Source organism: Thamnophis elegans, chromosome 14 (assembly GCF_009769535.1).
Source record: "Thamnophis elegans isolate rThaEle1 chromosome 14, rThaEle1.pri, whole genome shotgun sequence".
Lineage (NCBI taxonomy): Eukaryota > Metazoa > Chordata > Lepidosauria > Squamata > Colubridae > Thamnophis > Thamnophis elegans.
This window is the reverse complement of record NC_045554.1, coordinates 10,022,211-10,048,702: the sequence shown is the minus strand read 5'-3', so window position 1 is coordinate 10,048,702 and position 26,492 is coordinate 10,022,211. Positions and strand designations below refer to the sequence as shown.

Here is a 26,492-nt window from a genome sequence, read left to right as displayed (position 1 = left end):
TTGAGCCCCAAATTTATGTCACTAAGTAAAACATTTGTTAAGGAGGTTTGCCCCATTTTATGACTTTTCTTGCCACAGTTGTCAAATGAATCATTGTGTTAGTGAGTAACACGGTTGCTAAGTCAATCTACCTGTATATCGTGGTGAACCAAAAACAGATGCCCTATTCCAAGGGTAGTTTTACATTATCGAGTGGTATTAACCAGGTTCCCTTTGGGTTTTCAGGTGAAAGGTGGGGATTGTTCAGACTCACCTTGCTCAGGAGAATGCTGACTCGGTTGCCGCTTGTGTTGCACTTCACGGATGCAATCCCGAGGGGGCCGGGCAGGAGATCTGCCAAGGCCTTGCTATTGCAATGTACCTTCGCCTCCCTGTGGGGAAGACAAGAGACTGAACAGGTCACGTCATCAGTCCTGGTGTCAGGGTTCCAAGTAACACCCCCAACGAAAGAAAACTCCAAGGCTTGAGGTGCCTCAAAGTTCCATTTTATTAGGGATGTCCTATTGGCACATCAAGGTGACTCAGTGGCTAAGATGCTGAGCTTGTCGATCAGAAAGGTCGGCAGTTTGGCGGTTCGAATCCCTAGTGCTGCGTAACGGAGTGAGCTCCCGTGACTTGTCCCAACTTCTGCCAACCTAGCAGTTCAAAAGCACGTAAAAAATGCAAGTAGAAAAATAGGGAGCACCTTTGGTGGGAAGGTAACAGGATTCCGTGCACCTTCGACATTTAGTCCTGCCAGGCACATGACCACGGAGACGTCTTCAGACAGCACTGGGTCTTCGGCTTTGAAACGGAGATGTGCACCGCCCCCTAGTTGGGAACGACTGGCACATATGTGCAATGGGAACCTTTACCTTTACCTATTGGCACATCTGGGAAAACCCAAATCTGAAAGTTTCCAGGTTTTCCCCACCCAAAAGACAATTCAACTCCCTGCTCACCATCCACGTGTCCCTCACATGGCGCAAGAGCCAAGGTGGCGCAGTGGTTAAATGCAGCACTGCAGGCTACTGCTAGATCAGCAGTTCAGCGGTTCAAATCTCACCGGCTCAGGGTTGACTCAGCCTTCCATCCTTCCGAGGTGGGCAAAATGAGGACCCAGATTGTTGGGGGCAATATGCTGACTCTCTGTAAACCGCTTAGAGAGGGCTGAAAGCCCTATGAAGCGGTATATAAGTCTACTGCTATTGCAATCAGGGACCGTCCAAAATCAGAGATGCCTCCCAGTCACACCAGCGCAGCTGGAGGGCAAAGTGGCTTTGACTCTCTGAGAAAGGAATGTATCTATGTATCTCCCACACTCCATCTAATCCCCCCTCCCATCTTCCCTTAGTAGAAAAGTGGCAGGCCTGAAGGCCCAGATGTAAAAGATGGCTTCCAGGTCTGACAGGTGATTTCCTTTCCCTGTGAAATTGATTGTCAACAATGGCAAAAATGAGCAAATGGAAAAGCTCCGTACCTGCGAGAAAGATCAAAGATCTTAAAGTGAGACAAGTCGGTTCCCACGGTCAGGTAATTCCCACAGACGTCCAGAAAGCAGGGATTGCCTTCCAATTCAGAGAAGGGCAGCAGCTGCTTCACGGTGCCCTGGAAGAGAAGAACGCAGCGGGGTTAAAACTAGGCTTGGGTCATCCTTGGTCTGTCAGCGTTCCAAATATCATCCAGAATTAAATCAGAATCCAAGGCATAGCCTTCATCAAAGTTCCAATTTAATAAGAGAGACATGTTGGTACATCTGTGGGAAACCCGAATCCAAAAGCTTCCTGGGTTCCCACCCAGTTGAAACTCCATGATCTTGCCCCCACACCCACAAGTCCATCCCATGGTCCAATCTTCCACTGCCACGCTGGCATTTCCACCCATCTAGTTCTATGCGCAGAGGTGCGGAGACAAAGGATGACCTTGGGCTTCTAGAAAGGAATGTTTTATTTTGACAACAACACATTCTGTTCCTTACTATTCCCCCCTCCCAATTCCCCACTAATGAAACAGCATAGTAAAATAAGAGAGAGTGTAGCAGGCCAAAGATCCCAAAAGGAATATGACTGGAGGCCTGACATGGTCATCCTTCTCCTGACCAAGATCATGTTCGATGGATTCCCCAGGAACTAGGAAATAAACTGCTGAATAAATAGTCTGTCGAGATTCTCAGTCATGCAGGTCATGGTGGTCTCAGTTGCCTCCCGAAAAAGTCCCTTTGGGACAACCAGGACCTAGATGATTGAGAATCTCGACAGACTTTGAGCTATGCAATTTGGGATGAAGCCCCTTGGAATGGTGTGGGAGTAGGAATGGATTCCAGAGGAAAAACTGCAGACTACAGGAACCAGGAGCACTAACTCAGGTGACCCTGAGGACACAGATAAACCTCCAGGTGGCCTCAACCACCCTCTCAAAGGATGCAAATGGCCAGCTGTCTGCAAGGAGTGTAGACCGCCTTCTGCCGATTACCTCCCTTCGACCGATTAGATCGCACAGACGGGGCCTCCTCCGAATTCCATCCGCCAGTCAATGTCGACTGGCGACTACACGGAGGAGAGCCTTTTCTGTTGCAGCTCCGACCCTGTGGAACGACCTCCCCGTCGAGATACGCACCCTCACCACCGTCCAGGCCTTCCGCACAGCCCTTAAGACCTGGCTATCCCAACAGGCCTGGGGATAGGTTTCCAATTTCACCCCGCCCGAGTGTTGAGTGTTGAATGCAAGTTGTGTTTTTATCATTTTATTTTATTCACATATTGTTTGTTTTTGCATTTCACCCCCTTCCCTATGATTGTAAGCCGCCCTGAGTCCCCTCAGGGAAAAGGGCGGCCTATAAATCCTAATAAAATACTAAAAAAAAAAAAAAAATACTAAAAACCCTTCCATTCCCCACTATTCCTATCAGAGCTGAAGAAGCTTCTTGGATGAGAAGCAAAACATCTTCAAAAGAAGAAAACCAGTTGCCTCCTGAAAAAAACACCTTTGGGGCAACCATGACCTGGATGACGGACAATCTCTACAGACTTTTAGCTACTCAATTTGGGATGAACCCCCTTGGGATGGTGTGGGAATGGATTTCAAAATTCCAGACTACAGAAACCAGGAGCCTCACTCAGGTGACCTTGAGAACACAGATAAACCTCCAAGTGCTTCCACGACCCTCTACAAGGATGCAAATGAGCAGCTGCCTCCAAGGAATCTAAATCCTTCTATTCCCCACCATCCGGTCAGAGCTGAAGAAGCTTCTTGGATGAGAAGCAAAACATCTTCAAAGAAAAAACCAGAAAGTCCAGTTGCCTCCAGGAAAAGCACCTTTGGGGACAACCATGATGTGCATGACTGAGAATCTCTATGGATCTTGAGCTATGCAATTTGGGATGAACCCCCTTGGAATGGTGTGGGAGTGGGAATGGATTTCCAGAAGGGGAAAAAAAAATTGCAGACGACAGGAACCAGTAACTGCCACCCTGTAAATGCCAACTCACTTACTTGCCAGGTGCGAACTTGAACCCGATTTGGTTCGACAGTATAGAGGTTCTCTTCGTGCATAGCCAGCACAGAAGAATCACAGAGGAAAGAGCCTGGAACCATTGAAAGGAACATTCTTACAACGGCCTTAATCTCTCTTTTTATTTGTACTACTAAGAGCTTCATCCAATAGGCTGTAAGTGATCCCTGAATGCTGTCTACAAAAAAACTAAAATATTAGCCATCTTGTCACACTGGCACACATTCAACAGTGAAATTTTGATGCCCTTTCTCAAAATAAAATGAATATATAACCATATACATACAGTACATGCACACACATATACATATGCTATATATGTGTCTCTGTGTGTGTGTGTGTCTGTGTGTGTCTGTATATGTATTTAGTGTCACAATATTTGGGCATACCAGGGGTTGTGACACTAAATACATACCTATTTCCCTGGTTTAGCTGATAAAGGAGGAGAACCTTGTGGCTTAGTGGTTAACAGAACTGCCTAATATGTAATTCAGCACAGGTTAAAATCCCAATAAGGGTATGACTAGCTGATGAGAGCTAAATAGCTTGAAATAGATCTATACTAGTCTCCCTTTATTTATTTATCAGCACAAATACAATATATATATTGTATATACATGTGTACACGCACGCACACACACACACACAAAGACACTCTCACACACATACCAATCTTCTTCTTCTTCTCCTTGTGCCATATTCATCATTGGATGTTGGCGATCATGTTGGCAAGCTTATTTTTATCAACAGCCGCACGAAAAAGTGCTGTTGAGCTTTGTCCACACTACACAGTATATATACGTATGTGTGTTTGTGTGTGTGTGTATGCACACACAAACGCACATACACACACGCACACATCAACCACAGTCCATTCTGAATACATTTTAGTACAGAAACATGCCTATTTTCTCTTCTCTTGCTTCTTTCTATAAACAAGCAAATTATTGGCATTCTATACTATCTTCTAATATGCACACAAAATCCCATTAAAACCCATTCAACTTACCTGAATTCCGTAAAGAGGCAGCTGAGAGTTCATAGATAGAAACTTGCTTTCCATTCCAGAATGCTACAGCATCCTAAAAGGCGGGATCAAAAAGGTCACAAAAAATCCATTTCTCCAGATCTCAAAGTTTGATGCTACCCTATACTCCTTTTGGTGCCAGCCAATAGGGTTTCTATATGGTATGCAGATTTTCTTTCAGAAGTGTTCACTTCCAGACGAATTATTCATGGACAACAGCAGCTCCTGGAGCTGATTCTGGTTGTGCCCCTTATAAAACTATGAACTTCACATAAACAGCATTTAGCTTGCTAAATTCCTCGGAGAAAAAGATTTGTCTCCTAGGAATTTAGCAACCTAAATACTGTTTATTCAGGTTTAGGAAAGTTAAGTCTATTAATTTCAATTATTATCGTTCCTGTTTTTGCTTCACTTTGTGTGCAGACAGGAAAACTGCTGTTATTTTCATTATTTATTTACAGTAACGCTGTACATGTACATTATGCATCATACAATATGTCATGTTTCCCCGAAATAAGCGCTTGGCCTTATTTTCATGGAGGTCTTATTATTTTTGAGGTGCGGGAGGCAGCGAACGTGGTCACCTCATGGCTGCTGCTGTGTTGCAATATTTTCAGGGGAGGGATTATTTTAGCGCATGCACTCAAAAGCCCGATTGGGCTTATTATCAGGGGAGGTCTTATTTTCAGGGAAACAGGATATATTATTACCATTTTATATATTACTTTCTTTTATGATGGCTGATAACATTAAAAGGTAAAGGTTCCCCTCGCACATACGTATATGCTAGTCATTCCTGACTCTAGGGGGCAGTGCTCATCTCCCTTTCAAAGCCGAAGAGCTAGCGCTGTCTGAAGACGTCTCCGTGGTCATGTGGCCAGCATGACTAAACGGTGAAGACGCACGGAACACTGTTCCCTTCCCACCAAAGGTGGTTCCTATTTTTCTACTTGCATTTTTACGTGCTTTCGAACTGCTAGGTTGGCAGAAGCTGGGACAAGTAATGGGAGCTCACTCTATTACATTTTGATAATTTAATAATTTAATTTAATAGAACCTGATAACATTATCAAATTCTATTAAGTTTCCCTGAGTACTTTTTGACAGAGACAGGATAGACAACATAGAAATCCTTTGGGATCCACATTAAAGCCCATTAAGAGAGAACTCACTGAAATCAACAAGAATTGAGTTCATCGGATTACATAATGACATTCACAACTAGTGCCTTAAGGCTGGATTAATCTGAATATGTTTTATGTACCTCATCCCCATCCCCCAAACCAAGACAGTGGTACCTCAGTACTCATCATTGGCTACAGGAGGCATGGTGAGTACCAGAAACAAGGAGTACCAAACACACTTTCCCCCATAAGGAATAATGTTGTGAGTCACAAGGCATCCGATACCGACAAGTTCTAGCTTGTGTGTCAATTAGCAAACAAATGATGAGTACCGGGACAACATTTTTGCCTCCAAATCAGAGGTGGGATTCACTTACCTTCCCTACCGGTTTGCAAATGTGAGCGCACTCGCTCTCTGTCTCGCTTCCGTTGCACACAACTCATCTGCGCATGTGCACCGCCTTCTGCACATGCGCAGGGCCCAACCTTACATTGGGGCAGATGGACAGAGCCTCCCGCAGCCATCGCTACTGAGTCTCCCGAACCGGAGAGAACGGCTGAATGCCACCTCTGATCCAAATGCACTAAGGACCAATTTCGATGAGTTTCAATGAAGTTGGATACCAAGGTACCCCTGTACATCGATTCAAAGGGAGATACCTTGGTTGTGCACACGCCGTTCACATGTGTATCGATACGGAGGTTATCCATCATTTGCTGCTGAAGCTGGTGATGTTGAACAGGTTTGGGGAAACCTGGACCACGGCCATTTGTTGGTGGAAGTGCGAAGCCATGGCCTGTTCTCTCAGGATGGCTACCGAGTTGTTTAGGTTCACAGCCAACAGATTCTTTTGGAACTCCACTTCAAACATGAGGAAGAAAAACCATTAGGATATTGACCATCCAGCTTAGAGAGAAAATGCATTGTGTACAGAGGCCGGACTCTTTGAAAGAAACCGTGAGAAAAGAGGACAGACATTGATAGCTTCCTTAAGTCTGTAAAGATTCTCCGTCATCCGGTCATGGTTGTCCCAGAGGTGCTTTTTTCAGGAGACAACTGGACTTTCTTATTCTTTTTTTCTTTTGAAGACATTTCACTTCTCATCCAAGAAGCTTCTTCAGCTCTGAAGAATGGGAATCCTTCAATTCCCCCACTATCCTGCCAGAGCTGAAGAAGCTTCTTGGATGAGAAGCGAAACGTCTTCAAAAGAAAAAAACAAGAAAGTCCAGTTGTCTCCTGAAAAAGCACCTTTGGGATAACTTCTTATGAGTTCCCAATGCTTGAGTTATTGTGATCTTGAATGCACCTTGTAGCGGGGGATAACATTTGGGGGATTAAGCAAATATATATCTCTATGTCTATGTGCTGCAAAGCCGCAGTGGCGCAGTGGGTAGATTGCAGTACCGCAGGCTACTTCTGCTGATCACCCGCTGCCAGCAGTTTGGCAGATCGAATCTCATCAGGCTCAAGGTTGACTCAGCCTTCCATCCTTCTGAAGTGGGTTAAAATGAGGATTCAGATGAGGCAAGAAGCCATCTCTGTAAACACCTTAGAGAGGGCTGTAAGCAATGTGAAGCGGTATATAGCCCTAAGTGCTATGTCTATGCTTGTGTTGATGGCAAGGCCGAAAAATCTACCCAGCCACAGTACTGTTCAAGCTGGCCTGAATCAAACACATTCTGTTTGGTTATTTATGTAAGAAGATTGCATAGCCTACATCATTTGTTATGATTTTGTCCACCATAATAGATCAAGAGAACAAGAACAACCATTGTTATGACTGTTCATTTAAGCGTATGCTGATCTTAAAAAGCAAACATGACTGTGTTTTTCATCTGCCAAAGATTAATGCCGCACACAAACAAACACTTCACACAGAGTTCCCAACAAGGCATTATCTATTTGCTCACATTTCCAACGGGTCTCTAGTTTCCTTCATTCTTATACCTGATTGGAAGAAATTGTTTTTTTTAATGTAGTTATGAACCACATTAATATCGCACTGCAATTAAACAGACTCTCAGAGCTCACAAATAATATAAAATAACAGAGTTGGAAGGGGACCTTGAGATCTTCTAGTCCAACCCCCTGCTTAGGCAGGAAACCCTACACCATTTCAGACAAATGGATATCCAACATCTTCTTAAAAACATCCAGCGTTGGAGCATTCACAACTTCTGGTGGCAAGTTGTTTCATTGATTAATTGTCTAACTGTCAGGAAATTTCTCCTTATTTCCAAGTTGCTTCTCTCCTTGATTAATTTCCACCCATGCTTCTTGTTCTACTCTCAGATGCTTTGGAGAATAGACTCCCTCTTCTTGTGCAGCCCCCCGAAGATATTGGAACACTGCTCTCATGTCTCCCCTAGACCTTCTTTTCATTAAACTAGACATATCCAGTTCCTGCAATCATTCCTTCATTATATTTTAGCCTCCAGTCCCTAATCATTTTGGTTGCTCTTCTCTGCATTCTTTCTAGAGTCTCAACATCTTTTTTACATAGTGACAACCGAAACTGGATGCAGTATTCAAGTGTGGCCTTACCAAGGCATTATAAAGTAGTATTAACACTTCACAGGATCTTGATTCTACCCCTCTGTTATGCAGCGTAGAACTGGTTGGGTTTTTTTGGCAGCTGGCTCATATTTAAATGGTTGTCCACTAGGACCCCAAGATCCCTCTCACAGTTCTACTACTTGGGGGAAGATACCACCTATACTGTACATGTGCATTTTGTTTTTCTTGCCTAAATGCAGAACCTTACTCTTTTCACCACTGAATTCATTTTGTTAGATAGTGCCCAATGTTCAGTTCTGTCAAGATGCTTCTGTATCTTAAGCTTGTCTTCTGGAGTGTTGACTAGTTGTCACCACCTTGGTGCATCTGCAAAGTTGATGAGGTCCCCATTTATCCCCCTCATCATTGAAAGAAACAATTAAAATAAAGAATGTAATACCAAAAATAAGGGATGGATTTTTCGAAACTTTATTTTGCAGTCCCATCTGCAAAGCCCCCTAGAAAATTTCTTTTATTTTTCAGAAGGTAGATAATGTTGGGTAGAAATGATCTTCAATAGGAGCCCCTTCAACACGGAGGGTCCCAACCACATCCATGTTTCTCAACCGTGGCAACTTTTAAAGATGGGTGGACTTCAACTCCCAGAATTCCTCAGCCAGCAGGACCTTAAAGTCAACAAGACTGAGAAATACAGGCAGTCCTCGACTTACGACCACAAGTGAGCCCACATTTCTGTTGCGAGGCAAGAGTTGTTAAGCGAGTCGCATCTCATTTATGAACTTTCTTGCCACAGTTAGGCAAGTTGCTGCAGTTTTGTCAGTTGGTAAGACGGCTGTTGCTTGTCATAAGGTCGCAAAAGGTGACCCCAGGACAGCAAAACCGACCGTCATAAACATGAGTCAATTGCCAAAGCATCTGGATTTTGATCATGTGACTGTGAGGATGCTGCAACAGTCGTAAGTGTGAACACTGGTCATCGGTCACATTTTTCAGCTCCGTTGTGACTTTGAATGTTCACTAAACAATGGTCGTCAATGGAGGTCTATGTATGGTGGCACCTCCCAAGGAATTGTTACCTTTAGCGGGCACACACTGTGCCAAAAAGCTTATTCTGTGTATCCCTGATGTGGGACTGCCTTCTTTTCCACTTGGTTTTGCATCCAAGTAAGCCAGTAACGAGAAAGATCCAACCTCTTATTTGAGATTTTACCTCGATCTGAATGATATTTCCGTCAAGCTCTGTAGGAGTCTGAAGTTTCCAATCTGTCCTTGCCTTCCAGAGACCAGGTGATTTGGCTGGAGAATGGCACTTTCCTCCACATAGCGATTCGCCCTTTATTGGTGCCAGCGGCTAGAAGACCTGTCAAATGGATCATATTCGATCGGTCAAGGATGGTTTGGTTTGGTTTATTAGATTTATATGCCACCCTTCTCCCAAGGACTCAGGGCGGCGTACAACATTAAAGAAACACATAATACAAAAGTTAAATAGAATTTCCCAAACAAACCCAATTAGAATTAACAATAACATTTTTTTAAAAAAAAATTCAAATTAAATTAACAATGATCATAATTTGTTTTGTTTGTTCGGGCCAGGCTGGCTTGCTGGAAAAGCCAACTTTTTAGGGCGCGTCGGAAGGACCGGAGGTCCAATCAGAGTGATTGACCATTTTGATTAAAGAAAAGAATAAAAGTACTCGTGGCTGTCGCATGGAAACCGCTTCTGGACTTTGTGTGCTTGAGGTGAATTTAAAAAAATGAAACTTTGATTTGGGGTTTACCGATTAGATGGATTCATTTTTATAGAAATGGCTAATTATAGTTCTACAGAGGAATTATTGAGTCTGTCATCTGCACCTCTATTACTGTCAGGTTGGTTCTGCAACCAACAAACAGACACAGACTTCAGAGGATAATTAGAACTGCAGAAAAACCAATTACTGCCAACCTGCCTTCCATTGAGGACCTGTACACTGCACCAGTCAAACAGAGGGCTGTGAAAATATCTACAGACCCCTCACATCCTGGACATAATTGTTTCAACTCCTACCCTCAAATGAGCTACAGGGCACTGCACACCAGAACAACTAGACACAAGGACAGTTTTTTCTAGAATGCCATCACTCTGCTAAGCAAACAATTCCCTCAACGCTGTCAACTATTCACTAAGGCTGCATTACTATAATCTTCTCATCGTCCCTATCACCCGTCTCCTCCCACTTATGACTGTATGACTGTAACTCTGTTGCTTGTATCCTTATGATTTATATTGATTGTTTCCTAGTATGATTTGATTGCTTATTTGTACCTATGACTATCTTTAATTGTTGTACCTTATGATTCGTGATGAATGTATCTTTTCTTTTATGTACACTGAAAGCTTATGTACCAAAGACCAAATTCCTTGGGTGTCCATCATTATTTATAAAGCTTTCTATTCTATTCTATTCTATTCTATCTATTCTATTCTATTCTATAAAAAAAAAAGTTGTGGTTTGATGTTAATACTTTATTTTACTGTAACAGAGGGAGTCGGAAGTCAATACTGTTTTTTTTTTTTCCTTTTCCCTCCCCCCCACCGTGTCTTCCTATTTGCTATTTTGTATTTTACTCTATAATCTAATAACAATAATTTAAACAACAAAAAGAGATGTCATCAGTGCCCTCATCTCTTCTTCTGCCCAAAGCCAACACGTCATCAAACTTCAATATAAGCAACATAAAGAGATGAAGCATAGGGAGAAATAAATCTTAGGTGACAAGGAAAGCTTCAAGTTTGATTTCCAATGCCTTAAATAATTGTTATCTATGAATATAAAATATTGCTTATTAGTATCATTTCTCCATTGACAGGTAAAGGACCAATTTAAAGCAAACTGCATCTCATTCCAACTTTGGGCCAGCTTGCCACAGCCATGGGACAATTTGCTGCGGGACAATTCAACAATACAATTTAATTTTATAATTGAAAAACTAATTGAAAAATTAACTGAAAACAAACTGAACAAGAAGCAATGGGTGGAAACTAATCAAGGAGAGAAGCAACCTGGAATTAAGGAGAAACTTCCTAACAGTGAGGACAATCAATCAGTGGAACAACTTGCCTGAGTTGTGAATGCTCCAACAATGGAAGTTTTTAAGAAGAAGTTGGATAGCCATTTGTCTGAATTGGTGTAGGGTTTCCTGCCTAAGCAGGGGGCTGGACTAGAAGACCCCCAAGGTCCCTTCCAACTCTGCTATTCTATTCTATTCTCTAATTCTATTCTATTTCCTATTCTATTCTATTTCCTATTCTATTCTATTTCCTATTTTATTCTATTTCCTATTCTATATTTTATTCCATTCTATTCTAAATGATATTTTAAAAAATGGATAATTAAGATGCTAAAGGTCAAAGCAACCCGATCTTTGGTATACCTTTGGCATTGCAATAGGAGACACAATGGACACATTCTCCAATTTCGAAGCCTAGCTGTTCATCCAGAGAAAGGACATAATTCTCACCTCGTTCCAAGTCCCAGAACCTACAGAGAACGTACAAGAAATATAGTTAACTAGCTGATAACCCAGTATTGCACAGGTATTTATTTATTCTAATCCCGTATTAGACAGGAAAAGTCATGATTTCAGTAACAATTAAATTAGTTACCAATGTTTTCCCTGTGCTCCCAGAAGCGTCAAGGAAAGTGGGAGCCCTCTTGTGAAGTACTGTGAAGCCGTAATTCCACTGCGCTGTACAGTAGAAGCCATTTTACGGCAGTAAGTAGAAGCTATTTGGAGGCACAACAAGTTGTATCTGAACAGAATACACACCCAGGGGGTATTAGGGGTGTCTTACCCCCACAGTATTTGTTTCCAGAGAATCGCAGAACACAAGAACGCAGTAAGAAAAAAAGGAAAAAACTTCCTCCTCTTTCCAGCATCTTAAAGCTACAGGACATGAAATTAATTTTGAAGGAATCAGATTGATCTCCAAAACTGAACACTTCAACAAGAGAATAATTATGAAAGCTATAGAAATAGAGGAACACCCCCACAACATGAATAAACGTGACGATATCTCCCACTTACCAGACATTTGGAAACCAGCCCTAGTCAATAAACGAGCCCCATCCACCACCCAGGCCGTTACAACACGAAACAACAACAGACACACAGCCAGCACCAATCAGCACCAATTTACCAGTCACAATACATCCACACAGCTAATCATTCCACTTACTGAAACAAAGTCAGCAGTCCACACACCCCCACCAAGATTTATAGAAAGACGGCAGCTCCGACCACGCTTTAAGCCCAAAACTCAGCCTGAAGATGGCAAGTGAGACCTCGCCGAAACGTTGCCAAGAAAATCTCAATCTTACACGGGAAAAGACCCGAATGCAACAAGATCAGCATATCTACACTCGTGAAATCTACAAAAACATATATGGAGGAGGAGGAGGAGGAGGAGGAGGAGGTGGAGGAGGAAGAGGAGGAGGGGGGAAGTAGTGAGGTCTCAGAAGTTCTTATAGGCATCTCTTTGCTCTTAAGTCTACTGTTGCATTTGGTATAATTTAAGGTTATAAGTGAACTAGGCAGCAGCTCAAAAGACCAAATCATTTTCTTACCTAAGAAGGGGTTCGTTTGTTGCAGTGATCAGGAGGCTATGATCAATCAGAATGATATCAGCGGGATGATTCATTTTTCCACTCAACTTCACCTAGTGACAAAAAGCATTCAGCACACCAAGTTATTGAGTTTAATCCTTTTTCAAAAATCATGGTCCAAGTAAGACATGTGCATTGAAATAAAAGTGACTGACGGTGTCTGCTCATAAATTATTTTAATTCTTTAATTTCAGGCACGTATAATAAAGTGGAGCTCCAGTGTCCTTGAGGCAGCTTGTAAAAACTGGAAAAAACCGCAATGATAACTTTTTCGTAAGTAATGTGTCACCGAGCCTGCTATCCTTACCTTCAGAAGTTCTTCTGCTTCTCCTTCGGGAGAAATTTTGTGAAGGGATAAGAGGAGACTCTCCGTTATCACTACTAAGACGTCTCTTTCCATGAACAGCATTTTTGGATTGAGGTTTCTATAATCAACGCTTGATTGGTCTTTCCTCGTTCACTCACGTAATGCACAGTTCCTGCAACGCAAAGAATTGGGTAGTTAACTTGGCCATCTAATGAAGCTCAGGTCATGCCAAATTCGGGATTAACGGGGGAAACATTATCTCAGTGCAAAAGCAACCAATGCATTTTCAAAATGATGGAAATATATATTTTTAATGAATGGTTTTTTTATTTTTTAAGTTTCATCTTTTCTTAAACAGTGTGTCGTCTGGATACAAATATCCCTGTGCAAACAGAAATCACAGTATTCATTACATTGATATTAATTCTCCAATCTTACAATAAAAATAAGCATAATAAAACTATTCATTTCTCTCTCAACATAGTTCTAATAAGAATATAATAGTAATATTAAACACAATAGTCTTTAACAGTCATATAGGCTAAAAGAAATCCATAGATGGATGGAAACTGGCATTATTCACCGTCAATATAGAGTGTGTGAACAAATAAGAAATTACAGGAAACAGATCCAAAGATATATATCTCTCTCTCCATGTCTGTCTTTCTCTCTCCTTTCTCTCTCTCTCTTTCTGTCTGTCTCTTTCTCTGTCTTTCTCTGTCTTTCTTTCTCCCTCTGTCTCTCTCCTCTCTCTTTTTCCTTTCTCTCTCTCCCTCCCTGCCTCTCTCTCTCCTCTCTCTCTCCCTCCCCCTCTCTCCCCACTTGTGTCAAGATTCAAGGAAAATTATCTCTCTTAATGCCCTGTGTACATCTCAAAAGGTAGGAGCAACTTGCCAAATTTGTAACTATGCATTTATCATTTACCCATGGAGGGAGCTGTGGCCTTCCAAATTACCCACCATATGAATTTCACGGGAGTAAAGATTTGTTTGCAGCATAGTCATCCAGATGTTCAGACTGGAGTTGTCATTTTAATTCCCTTTCGAGTTCTTCCCAAGGATCTGGGAGAGGTAGCTATGGATGTTTGATGGGATTACAGGTAATGTTGCAGGATGTAAGCTGTTCCAAGTACAGCTGCCTTTTGCAATTGACAACTGATGAATTTGTCAATGCCAATGGTGTTAAACAGTGCCCCAGTTGTTTTTGGGATTTATCATAAAGATTATAAATGATATGGAATATATTACTACAGATGAATACTTATACTTTGGCCACCTAATTAGATATTGTTGTGTGTGTGTGTGTTGTGTGTGTAAGCGCGTGCACTTTTTTATATAGTATGTGTATGTGTGTGTGTATGTATGTATGTACACACCACCACACACACACACACACATACTATACATACATAAGTTGGCCACCTGATGAGAAGGAAGGACTCCCTGGAGAAGAGCCTCTTGCTGGGAACGATGGAGGGCAAAAGAAGAAGGGGACGGCAGAGAATGAGGTGGCTGGATGGGGTCATCGAAGCAGCTGGCGTGAGCTTAGATGGACTCCAGAGGATGGTAGAGGACAGGAAGACCTGAAGGAATGTTGTCTATGGGGTCGCGATGGGTTGGACACAACTTTGCAACTAACAACAACAACAACAAATGAATTATTATATAAGTGGACATCAAAGATCTTTGTGGAGCTTGTAGGAACCAGAACAATTAGCTCTTCCTAAGTAATCCATCACACAGCTTTAAATATTTGTATAAATTATATAGCATAAATATAAAGAATAAAAATCAGCCAACACATTTTTGTTTTTAAAATCTGCTTTGTTCTCACCATCGATCATGCTTACGAAGAAGGACAGGCCTTCTTGGGGTCCCATTTTCAGAGCCATCCCCATTCCAGATTTTCTCCAGTTGAACATATCCAGGGCCTTCTCATCACCGCTCACGGCAGCTTTGGCCAACTGAACCAAATCCCTGCAGGTAAGAGCAAGACATTTGAGTTTTGGCACCCTTTGGATCTACAAGATGAGAACTTCCTATTAGAGGCAGACCTCAACTTACAATCACCCTTTTAGCACTGCACACCAGAGCAACTGGACACAAGAACAGTTTTTTTCCCCAAACGCCATCACTCTGCTAAACAAATAATTCCCTCAACACTGTCAAACCTATTTACTAAGTCTGTATTACTATTACTATTAGTCTCCTCATCATCCCTATCACCCATCTCCTCCCACTTATGTCTGTATGACTATAACTTTGTGGTTTGTATCCTTACGATTTATATTGATTGTTTCCTAGTATGATTTGATTGCTTCATTGTACTCTCTGATTATCATTCAGTGCTGTACCTTTTGATTCTTGATGAATGTATCTTTTATGTACACCAAAAATTCCTTGTGTGTCCAATACAATACACACTTGGCCAATAAAGAATTGCATTGTATTGTATTGTATCATATCACATGCTATTCTATTCTATTCTATTCCTATTCTCCGTTCAAAGCTACAACAGCTCTGGAAAAAAGTGATTTTTGCCTGGTCCTGGCACTTAATGACTGCCACAGCATTCCTAAGGTCAAATGGTCGAAATTCGGGTCATGTGATCATCATTTGCAACCTTCCCAGATGGCTGCTAACAAAGTCATCGTGGGAAGCTGGACTCACTTAACCACATGATTCAGCAACAGCAGTGATTTGCTGAACAACCACAGCAAAAATAGTCATAAAATTGGGGGCAACTTATTTAATAACCACCATCCCTAGCAATGGAAATTCTGGTCGCAACTGTGGCCGTAAGTCAAGGACTTCTTGGATACGAAAGAAAAAACACTTCGTAACAGCAAGAGGTTTCTCGCCCTATCCCAAAGCACCGTGTTTCCTGAAAATAAGACCATATTATATTATTTTGCTCCAAAATATGTGTTAGGGTTTTCTCTGGTTAGGTCTTATTTTGGGGGAAATACAGTAACAATTGCATCCGTCTGGCTGATGATCTTAACTGGGACATATTTTTGGAGTAGGGGTTACATTACAAGCGTCCTGAAAAATCACGCTAGGGTTTATTTTCTGGTTGGGTTTATTTTCGGGACAACAGAGTAGGTCTTAGACGTTTTGCAATATTATAGGGGTTTTTTTCCTGATAGGCATTAAGGCACAACACACAAGGAAACAGTAGGCCTCCACTGGATTTTAAACATGCTGTGCTGCAAGTAACAACCTAATTTTTTAGACGGTTTAGGAAGGCAGACAGAAATAGGATGAAAAATAAATAAAGAAAAGGTTTCAACCTGAGCAGGAGGCTATAAAAATAGATGACACTAAAGAATGATGAAAAGAAACACGAAACAGAGGGAAGAAAGCCGCGTGTCAGGCCTGCAGTCACACTCTCTGTTATTTTACCAAGCTGTTTCATTAGTGGGGTAATTGGGAGGGGGAATAGTAAGGAGTAGAATGTGTTTATCAAAATAAAACATTCCTTTCTAGAAGTCCAAGGTCATCTTTTGTCTCTGCACCTCTGAACCTGATTGGAAGTGGATGGGTGAGATGCCAGCGTGGCAGTGAAAGATTGGACCATGGGATGGACTTGTGGGTGTGGGGGCAAGATCATGAACTTTCAGCTGGGTGGAAACCCCAGGAAGTTTTCAGATTTGGGTTTCCACAGATGTGCCAACATGTCTCTCTTAATAAATTGGAACTTAGAGCAATGCTTTGCCTTGGACTCAGATTTAATTTTGGATGATATTTGGAACGCTGATACGGCGCTGGATTCATCACTGATACTAACACCTAAACATCAAAGAAGTTTCATATGTTTACTCCAGTGGAACTTGACATAAACGGACAGAAATTCTGGCCAAAGTTTCATACTTACTCTCCGGGAGGAGGGGGGCGAAAAATGCAGAAATTAAGATGTTTTCCATACTCGTGTTTTAACAATGGGGGGCCTTGGACTCTACCCCGCTGATCCATCCGCCACAATACAAGAACCCCGAGCTACAAAAGAAAGATGATTCGATTATTTTTCTTTTTGCTATATATAGAAAGTCCAACAGTTTCAATGTCTATATAAGAGTGTATTTTTTGGTTATGGTTAGTTTGAGCAATCATCCTCATCCTCATCATAAAATTCATTAGTAGCAGTCATATAATAACAGTGGTCTTTCGTCATAATATTAATTCTTGTTAATTATTGATTCGATTAATATTTTCTTATGGAGCATTTGTTCTGCAATTGGTGGTCCTGGGTTTAAGACAAGCTCATATCTTTTTTTCTTTTTTTATAGAGTTTATTTATACATTTTCAATTAACACATAAAGTGCTTGTGAACAGTGTGTTGTCTGGGTCAGTTGCTTACATAAAATTCCCAGCTCTAATCTCTATTATCCAACCATTTATAAACAAATCCCATATTGGGAAATATTCTGTATCTTCCTTCTCTTTTAGCTTTAAGGTCAGTTTATTCATTCCTGCATAATCTAATATTTTTTTTTAATTATATCTTCTCCTCTCGGCGTTTCTTCATTTTCCCAATCCTGTGCAAATACAATACTTGCTGAGATGAGCTCATATCTTTATCGATCACTTTATTTGGAGAAGCAAGTTCTCAATAATTGGCCGTACATAAGCACACTAGCCAGCGGTGAAATCCTCTGAAATCTGCTACCGGTTTGGTGATCTGCTACCCAGCATGTGCTTTGCGCGCCTGAGGCTAAAAAAGGAACATTTTGAATCCTTCCGAATCTGCAAAGGTAAGTAGAACAGCAGGGGGGGAGGGGGGAATCTGCTGTGCCACGTGATTTAGATTCGCTAGAAAGCAGGAGATCCGATGATTCTAGCTAATATAAATTGCACATCACAGCTGATCGTCGCCTGGCTGATCGTCAGAAATACTGGTTTGCCCGAACCGGTAGCATTTTTTACCACTGGTTCGGTCGAATTGATCCGAACTGATAGCATTTCACCCCTGACACTAGCCAAAATATGCTAAATGTCGATTTTTATGATCTTTTTAGAACGAAACCTCTTGTGATCTCCTTTTGTCTCCTATGCCAAGGGTATCCAATGTACAGGTAGGTAACCCTTGACTTACGACCACAATTGGGGGCCAGAATTCCCATTACTAAGCAAGACTGGTGTTAAGTGAGTTGGGACTGATTTCACTACCTTGTTTGCCATTGTTGTTACGGAGAAATCACTGCTGTTAGGTGAATCAGGGGGTCCTATATGACCCCCCCCCCCGTTGACTTTGCTTGTTGGAAGCCAGCTGGGAAGCTCATAAATGTTGATCACATGACTTTGTATCATTGCAACTATCATAAAGACATGGCAGTTACCAATACCCGGATTTTATATTCCCAACAGATATAATTCCGGCTTCGAATCTATATTCTGTATAGTTATCTCTTCCAGCCAATGATGCAATATTTTCTTGCTTTGCTGCATGTCCACCACATGGGGTAGTACGTGCCTGGGGACTGATTACATTTCCAGCATTTTGCAGTCAGGTTGTTAAACATTTTTGCCAGTTTTTGCTGGGGTAAGTGCCACCTGTAGAACATTTTGCATAGATTTTTCTTCATAAGCCGAGGGCCATAGTCGAGTTGATAATTCCTAAATATTTCCTATTTCCATTTCCTAATTAATATATTCCCATATCATTTTTTGCCATTTCTCTAATTCAATGTTATCACTGAAATGTCTTGCCCGTGTAATCATTACCCGGATTTTGATTGCGTGACTGTGAGGTTATAAGTGAAAGGATTGGTTGTAAATTATTTTTTTCAGTGGTGCTGTAGGTTCAAACAGTTACTAAATGAAAAATTGTAAGTCAAAGGCTAACTGTAGGCCGTAATTTGCCTTGAAGTAAACATTGATCAATGTTTGGGGTTCTAAGAAGGAAAATGGAAAGGGTTACATTTGTAGGCAAATCCCGTGCCACGTCCCGACTTGACGCCCTGCAGCCCTTGGCATCAACATGCGCATCATGCTCTCCCTGTCTGGCAGGTTCATGGCCAGATGGCAAACAAAAGTTGCTGCTATGCTGTCAATCACGAAGAGGCTACTAAAACCTTGAACTGCTCTGCCAAAATAAAAATCTTGTGCTTGATAATTATATTTCTTCTAAGCCACTGGTCACCAACTGGTGGTCCATGAAACACTGGTGGTCCGTGAGAAAATGTTGGTGGTCCACGGAAAAATTATTTCCACTTTGTATATTGCATTAAATCAGGGGTCCTCAAACTACAGCTCAAGGGCTGGATGCATGCAATGAACACTTGTGTTGCTGCAGAGAGTCTCCCCCTTCAGGGTCTTTTTGTGGGTTCACCGACAAATGCGCGATAGACATATGCCGCTGACAAAACCGCGACGGACAAATGAGCGCCGTCAAAATCGCTAATTGATTTTTGACAATAGCGCGTCGACAAATGCACGACGACAAAATCACGTCATCAACAAACTAACAGTAATTTTTTCGATTTTATTTAACCCTAACCCTAACGCTAACCCTAACCCTAACAGTAATTTTTTCAATTTTATTGTGCTTGTCATCGCGCTTTTGTCGTCACGATTTTATCATCGCGAATTTGTCAACGCGATTTTGACGTCGCGTTTTAATCGGTGCTATTTTGTCGGCGCGCATATGTCTATCGCGTAATTGTCGAGTCACGCTTTTTGTGTGGGTTGGAGGGGGGCAGAAATTCCAACTTGGGGTCTGCTTCAGCCTCCTGGTGTGGGGCTTTGGGCAAAGGCTGGAGGGAAGCACTGCTGGTGGCGAAAGAGCCGGAGGGCCTCTTCCAGTGGGACGGCATCATGCCTGGACTGGGGACCATCTCAGCCACTAAGCCTCAGGCACGGGTACCTGGCCTTGCACTCCCATAGGTCTTTTCTGCTTGGAAAGCCTATGTTTCGTAGTCTTTCAATGAGGTGCTTCTGCTGAGCCTCCTCCTTGGTCAGAGCCAATTTGAGCTGAGCTGTTTCGTCAACTCTTTCTCATGGTGGCTGCTTAGCTCCAGCAACTGCTTCCTGTTGGAGCCCTAAGAACTCTGGGCAGCCAGGCAAGGAATGGCTGGCGGGAGAGGCAAGTAGAGACCAGCAAGGCACCCCTCGATGTGAGTGACATCAAGTTGGCCATGCCCCCCAGTCACATGACTACCTAGCCACCCCAGCCAGCCAATCATTAGGCAGATCATATTAGTAGTCTGTGGAATTTAAATTATGAGTTTGGTGGTCCCTAAGGTCGAAAAGGTTGGCGACCTGATCTAAGCCACTCCAATTTAGAAGCAATCAAGAGAAATTGCTTTGTTCACCTGAAGAGCATTTCCTATTTCCCATATTCGTCTAGGATCAAATCAGCCCTTTGGAATGTAGATGGTGAAATCATTCAAGTTCCTTCCAACTTAACAGCAGAAAGGTATCTGATGATAAATACAGCAGGGCTTGGAAGCGCATGAGAGATTTGGCACTTTCCCTTCAATCTCTAAGATAGCCTGGAGCTTAACTACATCTCCTGAAAGACCAAAGTAGGGGTCAGCAATCTGCGGCTCTGGAGCCGCATGTGGCTTTTTATCCCTCTGCTGCGGCTCCTTATTGCTCAAAATATGCGTTACACCCGCCAATGTGCGACACCCGCTAGAAACGTGATTTTCTTAGCTTTTCAAACCCCGGTTGGCCAACAGGGTGAAATCCAAGAAAAAAACATTTCAGAAGAAAACAGAATGTACTTTAACTACAATACTAGTTTGGTGGCCTTGGGAAATGTGCTTGACATTTTCTCCCTTTATAAGTAAATGAAAAATCCACTCTACAAGAGAAACTTTCATATCTGTGTTAACAAAGAATAGATAGATTTTGCATTGATGTGCTATTCAAAAGCCATTTGATTTTACTACTTACTTTATCTCCGAAACAAGACGTGTCCCATAGTACTCCAATTCAGGACCGAAATATCAGCATTATGATTGGAGGGCACAGCATGATGCTCCTTGTCTTGTTATTCACTACTACCACATCTCCCATCTCGCAACCCACGGCCACGATTAGTTTGGAGGGGTGCCAACTGAGATACGTGACCCGAAGTTTTTTTCCAAGTGGGCATCACCCACATACTCTCCTGGGGGAGGGGAAAAGAGAAGACAGAACAGCATAATTTTTACATGTGTGTGTGTGTATACCAGAAACTCTGGGAATTGAAGTCCACCTGTCTTAAAGTTGATATGGTTGAGAAATCACACCCACCCACCTAACACACCCACCCACACGTATCTCTCTATCTCTCTCTTCTCTCTCTCTCTCTCTATCTATCACTATATTTCCTATCTCTATCTATCCATCCATCCATCTCTAGCATATCTATAAATCATATCTATCATCATCTATCTATCATCTATCTCTCTATCATTATCTATCTATCACTCTATCTATCTATATATCTATCATCTATGTCATCTATCTATCATCCATCATCCATCCATCTCTAGCATATCTATAAATCATATCTATCTATCTATCTATCTATCTATCTATCTATCTATCTATCATCTATCTATCATCTATCCACTATATTCATCCATCCTCCATCCATCCATCCATCCATCCATCCATCCATCTCTAGCCTCTATCTATAAATCATCTGTGATTCTCTCTCTCTCACACACATCAATCTACCTATCTATTTATCTATCTATCTTTCTCACCAATATCAACTTTAAGACAGGTGGACTTCAACTCCCAGTTGCTCAGCCAGCATTAGCTGGCCTAATCCTTCAATTCATCTCTGACTCTCTAAATAAATCTAAATGTTATGTATTATGCAGGTAATGCAAATGCCTGGCATTTGATTAGCCCAAGAAACCATTAGTTTTAGAACACTTGCCTGTTCTTGAAAAATATCCACACTGCCGCCAGAGTTTGCATTAATGGATGCAACAGCCAAAAGCGGCTGCTGAAGACGGTGCCATGTCATGTGGGTGTGGGGTCCACAGGACTCAAGAGCTTCTATTCGATGATCAATGTAGACCGCCATGGTCAGACACCTATGAGACAAAGTATTTATTGTATGGCCAGCTGAAGAGTGAGAGCCAAATATGAGACTGGAAGGCAATTATATGTTTAGCCATAAACTGAAGAAATAAAAAAAATAAACGTTCTTTGCACATGGAAGGAATTAAGCCCACCATTATTTAGCTCTTAATTTAATCATATACATACATACATACATACATACATACATACATACATACATACATACCGAAGTGAAAATGCACAGAGGGCATTTTTTTTGCTTTCTACCATCTACACGCAGGTTAACAGGGCTCCAATTTGCTCCAACTGAAACGTGGGAGAAATGAAGACTCCAAGCAAGCAAATGGTACAAATCACAATCCATCCTAAGAGGGCTGCTCCTGTTCAAAGCTTATCCAGAATCCTCTGGAGTGAGTGGCCCTCTCAAATCAAACCAATTAAACTAAATGTTGCAGATATTTGCATTTGAAGAGAAAGGAGGAGGTGGTGGAGATGAGGATCCAGATTGTTGGGGGTAATATGTTAACACTCTAAACTGCTCAGAGGGAGGGGCTGTAAAGGGGCATCTAAGTTTAAATGCTATTGCTATATGATTTTTTAAAAAAAACCTAAAATCTCTTATCAGTCAACTCCACCGTCTAACCTATAGCCCTGAGATTTCCTGGTGGTATTGTTGGAAGACATGTTCATCTGGATTCAGTTCTAACATGGAGGCTGCTTGGAAAGGTGGCTTAATGGTGAAGCAGAACCACCAAGCACTTGTGATTCTGGGTAGAAGATCCCATGGAGTGGAGAGTGAGATATATTTACACCCTCTCTTGGGCCTTGCAACAAATGTACCCTATTGGTTGTCAGATCCCAGGGGGCTATGCGGGGGTCCAGCGAACCTTGTAGGCTGCCTGTGACTCAGTTTGGTTGAATCTTGCTGGGTGATGATGCAATGAAGAGGCTTGTGTTCTGAAATAGGTGTTGGGCAATTCCTATTATGGTTTAAGGCAGGGATCAGCAACTTGCGGCTCTGGAGCCACATGTGGCTCTTTCCTCCCTCTGCTGCAGCTCCCTGTTGCTCAAAATATGCATCGCAATCGCCAATGTGCGACACCCGCCGGCATGCGATTTATTGAGCTTTTCGACCCTCAGTAGGCCAATTTATCCAGCCATGGATAAATCCAAGAAAGAAAAGTTTCAGAAGAAAACAGAACATTTAATTCAACGACATATGCTAGTTTTGTGGCTGCTCAGGAAATAGCCAGGTTTTGTGGCTCCTGGTGTTTTCTTTTCTGTGAGAAACAGGTCCAAATGGCTCTTTGAGTGTTTAAGGTTGCCGACCCTGGCTTAATGGCTTTGCCCTGGTTGGGTCGAGTGAGAGATAATCACCCTGAAGGGAAAGGTCTTTTGTCTTGTAGATAGGATGTCCCAGTCTTTCTGGGGCTATTAACAAAGGTGGGGGCTGCTTCCCAAAGCGTATTTCTCCTTTTCTCTTCCAGGGAGGTATAATATTCTGCCTTTTTCATATTTCCTAGAATATTTCATTCTTCTAGGGCTGTGATGACGAACCTATGGCATCTGTGCCAGAGGTGGCACGCAGAGCCCTCTCTATGGGCATATGCGCCGTCACCAACTGCTCTTCTGGTCTCAAGCGTGCACATACCGCCCAGCTGGTCTTTGCAGGTGCCAGAGCACCAGAAAATGGCCTGAAAACGGCCCCCCAAAAGATGGCCCAAAAACAGGCATGCAGCACTGGCCAGCTGGTCTTCAGATTTTTGGTGCTCTGGCATGGCACTAGGCGCTGAAAAGGTTCACCAATACTGTTCTAGGAGATGGCGGATGCTCATTTCCTACAGTGTCTTGTCCAAATGCTAACTAGACCTGATTCCCCTTTGCATTTTCTTCCAATTAACGGCGACGGGCAGCTAAAAAAACAACAACACACAAACACACTTAACGATTTGAGATTTAAAGACAGAATCACAAAGTGTGGGCGTCTAAGGATGCATAATTTATAAATATAATGATGAGAATAGCTGGAATTGTAACCAGGTCTACAACTCGGCCAAAATTAGGCTTGGGAGGTGGGAGGGGGTTGTAAAAGCACAATGACTACATACGTATACTTTTTTGTTCTATTTTTTTAAAGGAGGAAGATACATGTTAAAATTAAACATGTATACTGAAAAGGAATTATAAATACCATTAACATAAAATGGAGCTCGCTCAGAGGCTAAAATACACCAAGTAAATGAGATGAAGAGTGGGAAGTAGAGGAGAGAGGTCAGGAAGAAGAGAGGGACATGAGAGAGGACAGGGGAGGAAGAGGAGGAAAGAAAGAAGGAGTGGAAAGGGAAGAGAGGAGAAGGAGGAAGAGGAAGTAGAGGAGGACGAGAGAGGGAAGAAAAGAGATAGGGAGGAGGAGAGAGAGGGAGAAGAAAGTGATGGATAAGGTACAATATGGTGTATGGAGAGCAGAAGAGCCAATAATTGTTTTTGGGAGTTGACGGTAAGACGAATTGATGAACATTTAATAATACAATACCATGTTGGCTATGTAATAGTATATATGTGGTTATATAATACAATAATACAATAGCAGAGTTGGAAGGGACCTTGGAGGTCTTCTAGTCCAAACCCCTGCCTAGGCAGAAAACCCTAAGCTGTTTCAGACAAATGGCTGTCCAACATCTTCTTAAGACTTCCAGTGTTGGGGCATTCACAACTTCTGGAGGGAAGCTGTTCCATTGATTAATTATTCTCACTATCAGGAAATTTCTCCTCAGTTCTAAGTTGCTTCTCTCCTTGATTAGTTTCCACCCATTGCTTCTTGTCCTGCCCTCAGGTGCTTTGGGGAATAGCTTGACTCTGCTTTGTGGCAACCCTTGAGATATTGGAAGACTGCTATCATGTCTCCCTGGTCCTTCTTTTCATAAGACTAGGCATACCCAGTTCCTGCAACCATTCTTCATATGTTTTAGTCTCCGGACCCCTAATCCTCTTTGTTGCTCTTCTCTGCATTCTTTCTAGCGTCTCCACATCTTTTCTACATTGTGGCGACCAAAACTGAATGCAGTATTCCAAGGGTGGCCTTACCAAGACATTTATAAAAGGTAAACCCTTCACGGGATTTTGATTCTATTCCTCTGTTTATGGCCTAGAACTGTGTTGGCTTTTTTGGCAGCTGCTGCACACGGCTGGCTATTTAAATGGTTGTCCACTGGGACTCCAGGATCCCTTTCACAGTGACTACTATTGAGCAAGGTACCACCTGTCCTATACTGTACCTGTGCATTTCGTTTTTCTTGCCTAAATATGTTATGAAAATGAAAAAATAAAAATAAACTTTATATATAAAAAAAGATTTTAAAAAACCAAGCACACCTAACGATCTCATTTCACTTGTTTTTATGACATTTTATGCTGCCCATCCCTCTGATAGGGCAGACCATGCAAACATATCCCCAATCCCTAGGAAATAATAAACCAAGCACAAAAATCCCGCACAGGTCCTGCCTGCCCCCATATCTTCATCTCAACCTGGAGAGCTTGAGGTTGGCGGTTGGACTTCAACTCCCAGAATTCCCCAGCAAGCCTTGCAGGTGTGAGGCATCCTGGGAGTTGAAGTCCGCCCATCCACGAACGGCCAAGATTTGAGAAATCACTGCTTTTAAAAGCCTCAGGAAGGGCCGGGAGAGATGATAAAGATTGGGAGGGAGGGAGGAGAACGAAACCAAGATTAATTTAAGGGTTCTCTCTTGCTGACGCCCCCCCCCCCCAATCCATCCCATTCCGCTGGGGATCTCCCGTATGGCAGTTAAGCCCAGCTCGATTGCTCGAGACTTTATGGACGCGGCCGTGGCTGCCGAAGGGCTTCCTTTTCGGTCGTTGTCCCACCCAGCAGCGAGTCGAGTCCTCCCGCCATCACGGACTTGGCCGCCTTACCTTTTTTCGGTCGGGATCCGATCGAGGCCTGCTGGGCCGATCGGCCGCTTGAAAAGCAGAGGCTTCGCGTTGCCCTTGGCAACGGCCAGCGCCCCCCCCGTCACGGAAATAACCGAAGGGGAAGCGGAGAGAGCCGAAGGTAGTGGGGGTGTGTGGAAAGGAGGCCGGGCGGAAATTGCCGAACGCTTTCGCGCATCGCTTGTTCGGCAAGGCGGTGGAAGAGGCGCCCTTGGGGGTTGCAAACTGATTATTCTCTCTCTTTCTTCTGTTTTGGACTTTCTGCCCAAACAAGTAATAAAACACACACACACACACACACACACCGAGTTTTGTTGCTTGTAGGTTTTGTTGTCAAACCAGCCAAGACGATTCGGTCTTGGCTTGTTTGAGAGCAAATCGTGATAGATGGTTCTGTTT

The 26,492-nt window shown here is 42.5% G+C and overlaps 1 protein-coding gene across 1 annotated transcript in view; it reads right to left on the bottom strand.

Annotated features, from left to right (window-relative positions):
- The window catches only part of IFT140 (intraflagellar transport 140), a 100,890-nt gene extending 74,607 nt beyond the window's left edge, over nt 1-26,283 (bottom strand). The window contains 19 exon segments of the mRNA XM_032231021.1: nt 254-371; nt 1,460-1,587; nt 3,472-3,563; nt 4,500-4,572; nt 6,302-6,357; nt 6,360-6,498; nt 9,370-9,420; nt 9,422-9,519; nt 11,577-11,683; nt 12,770-12,861; nt 13,116-13,219; nt 13,222-13,287; nt 14,949-15,091; nt 16,992-17,113; nt 21,019-21,113; nt 21,116-21,199; nt 21,202-21,231; nt 21,990-22,153; nt 26,076-26,283. Of these exon segments, the coding sequence (XP_032086912.1) occupies nt 254-371; nt 1,460-1,587; nt 3,472-3,563; nt 4,500-4,572; nt 6,302-6,357; nt 6,360-6,498; nt 9,370-9,420; nt 9,422-9,519; nt 11,577-11,683; nt 12,770-12,861; nt 13,116-13,219; nt 13,222-13,287; nt 14,949-15,091; nt 16,992-17,113; nt 21,019-21,113; nt 21,116-21,199; nt 21,202-21,231; nt 21,990-22,143 (1,752 nt within the window). The 5' untranslated portion in view covers nt 22,144-22,153; nt 26,076-26,283.
- Between the last annotated feature and the right edge of the window lie 209 nt (nt 26,284-26,492).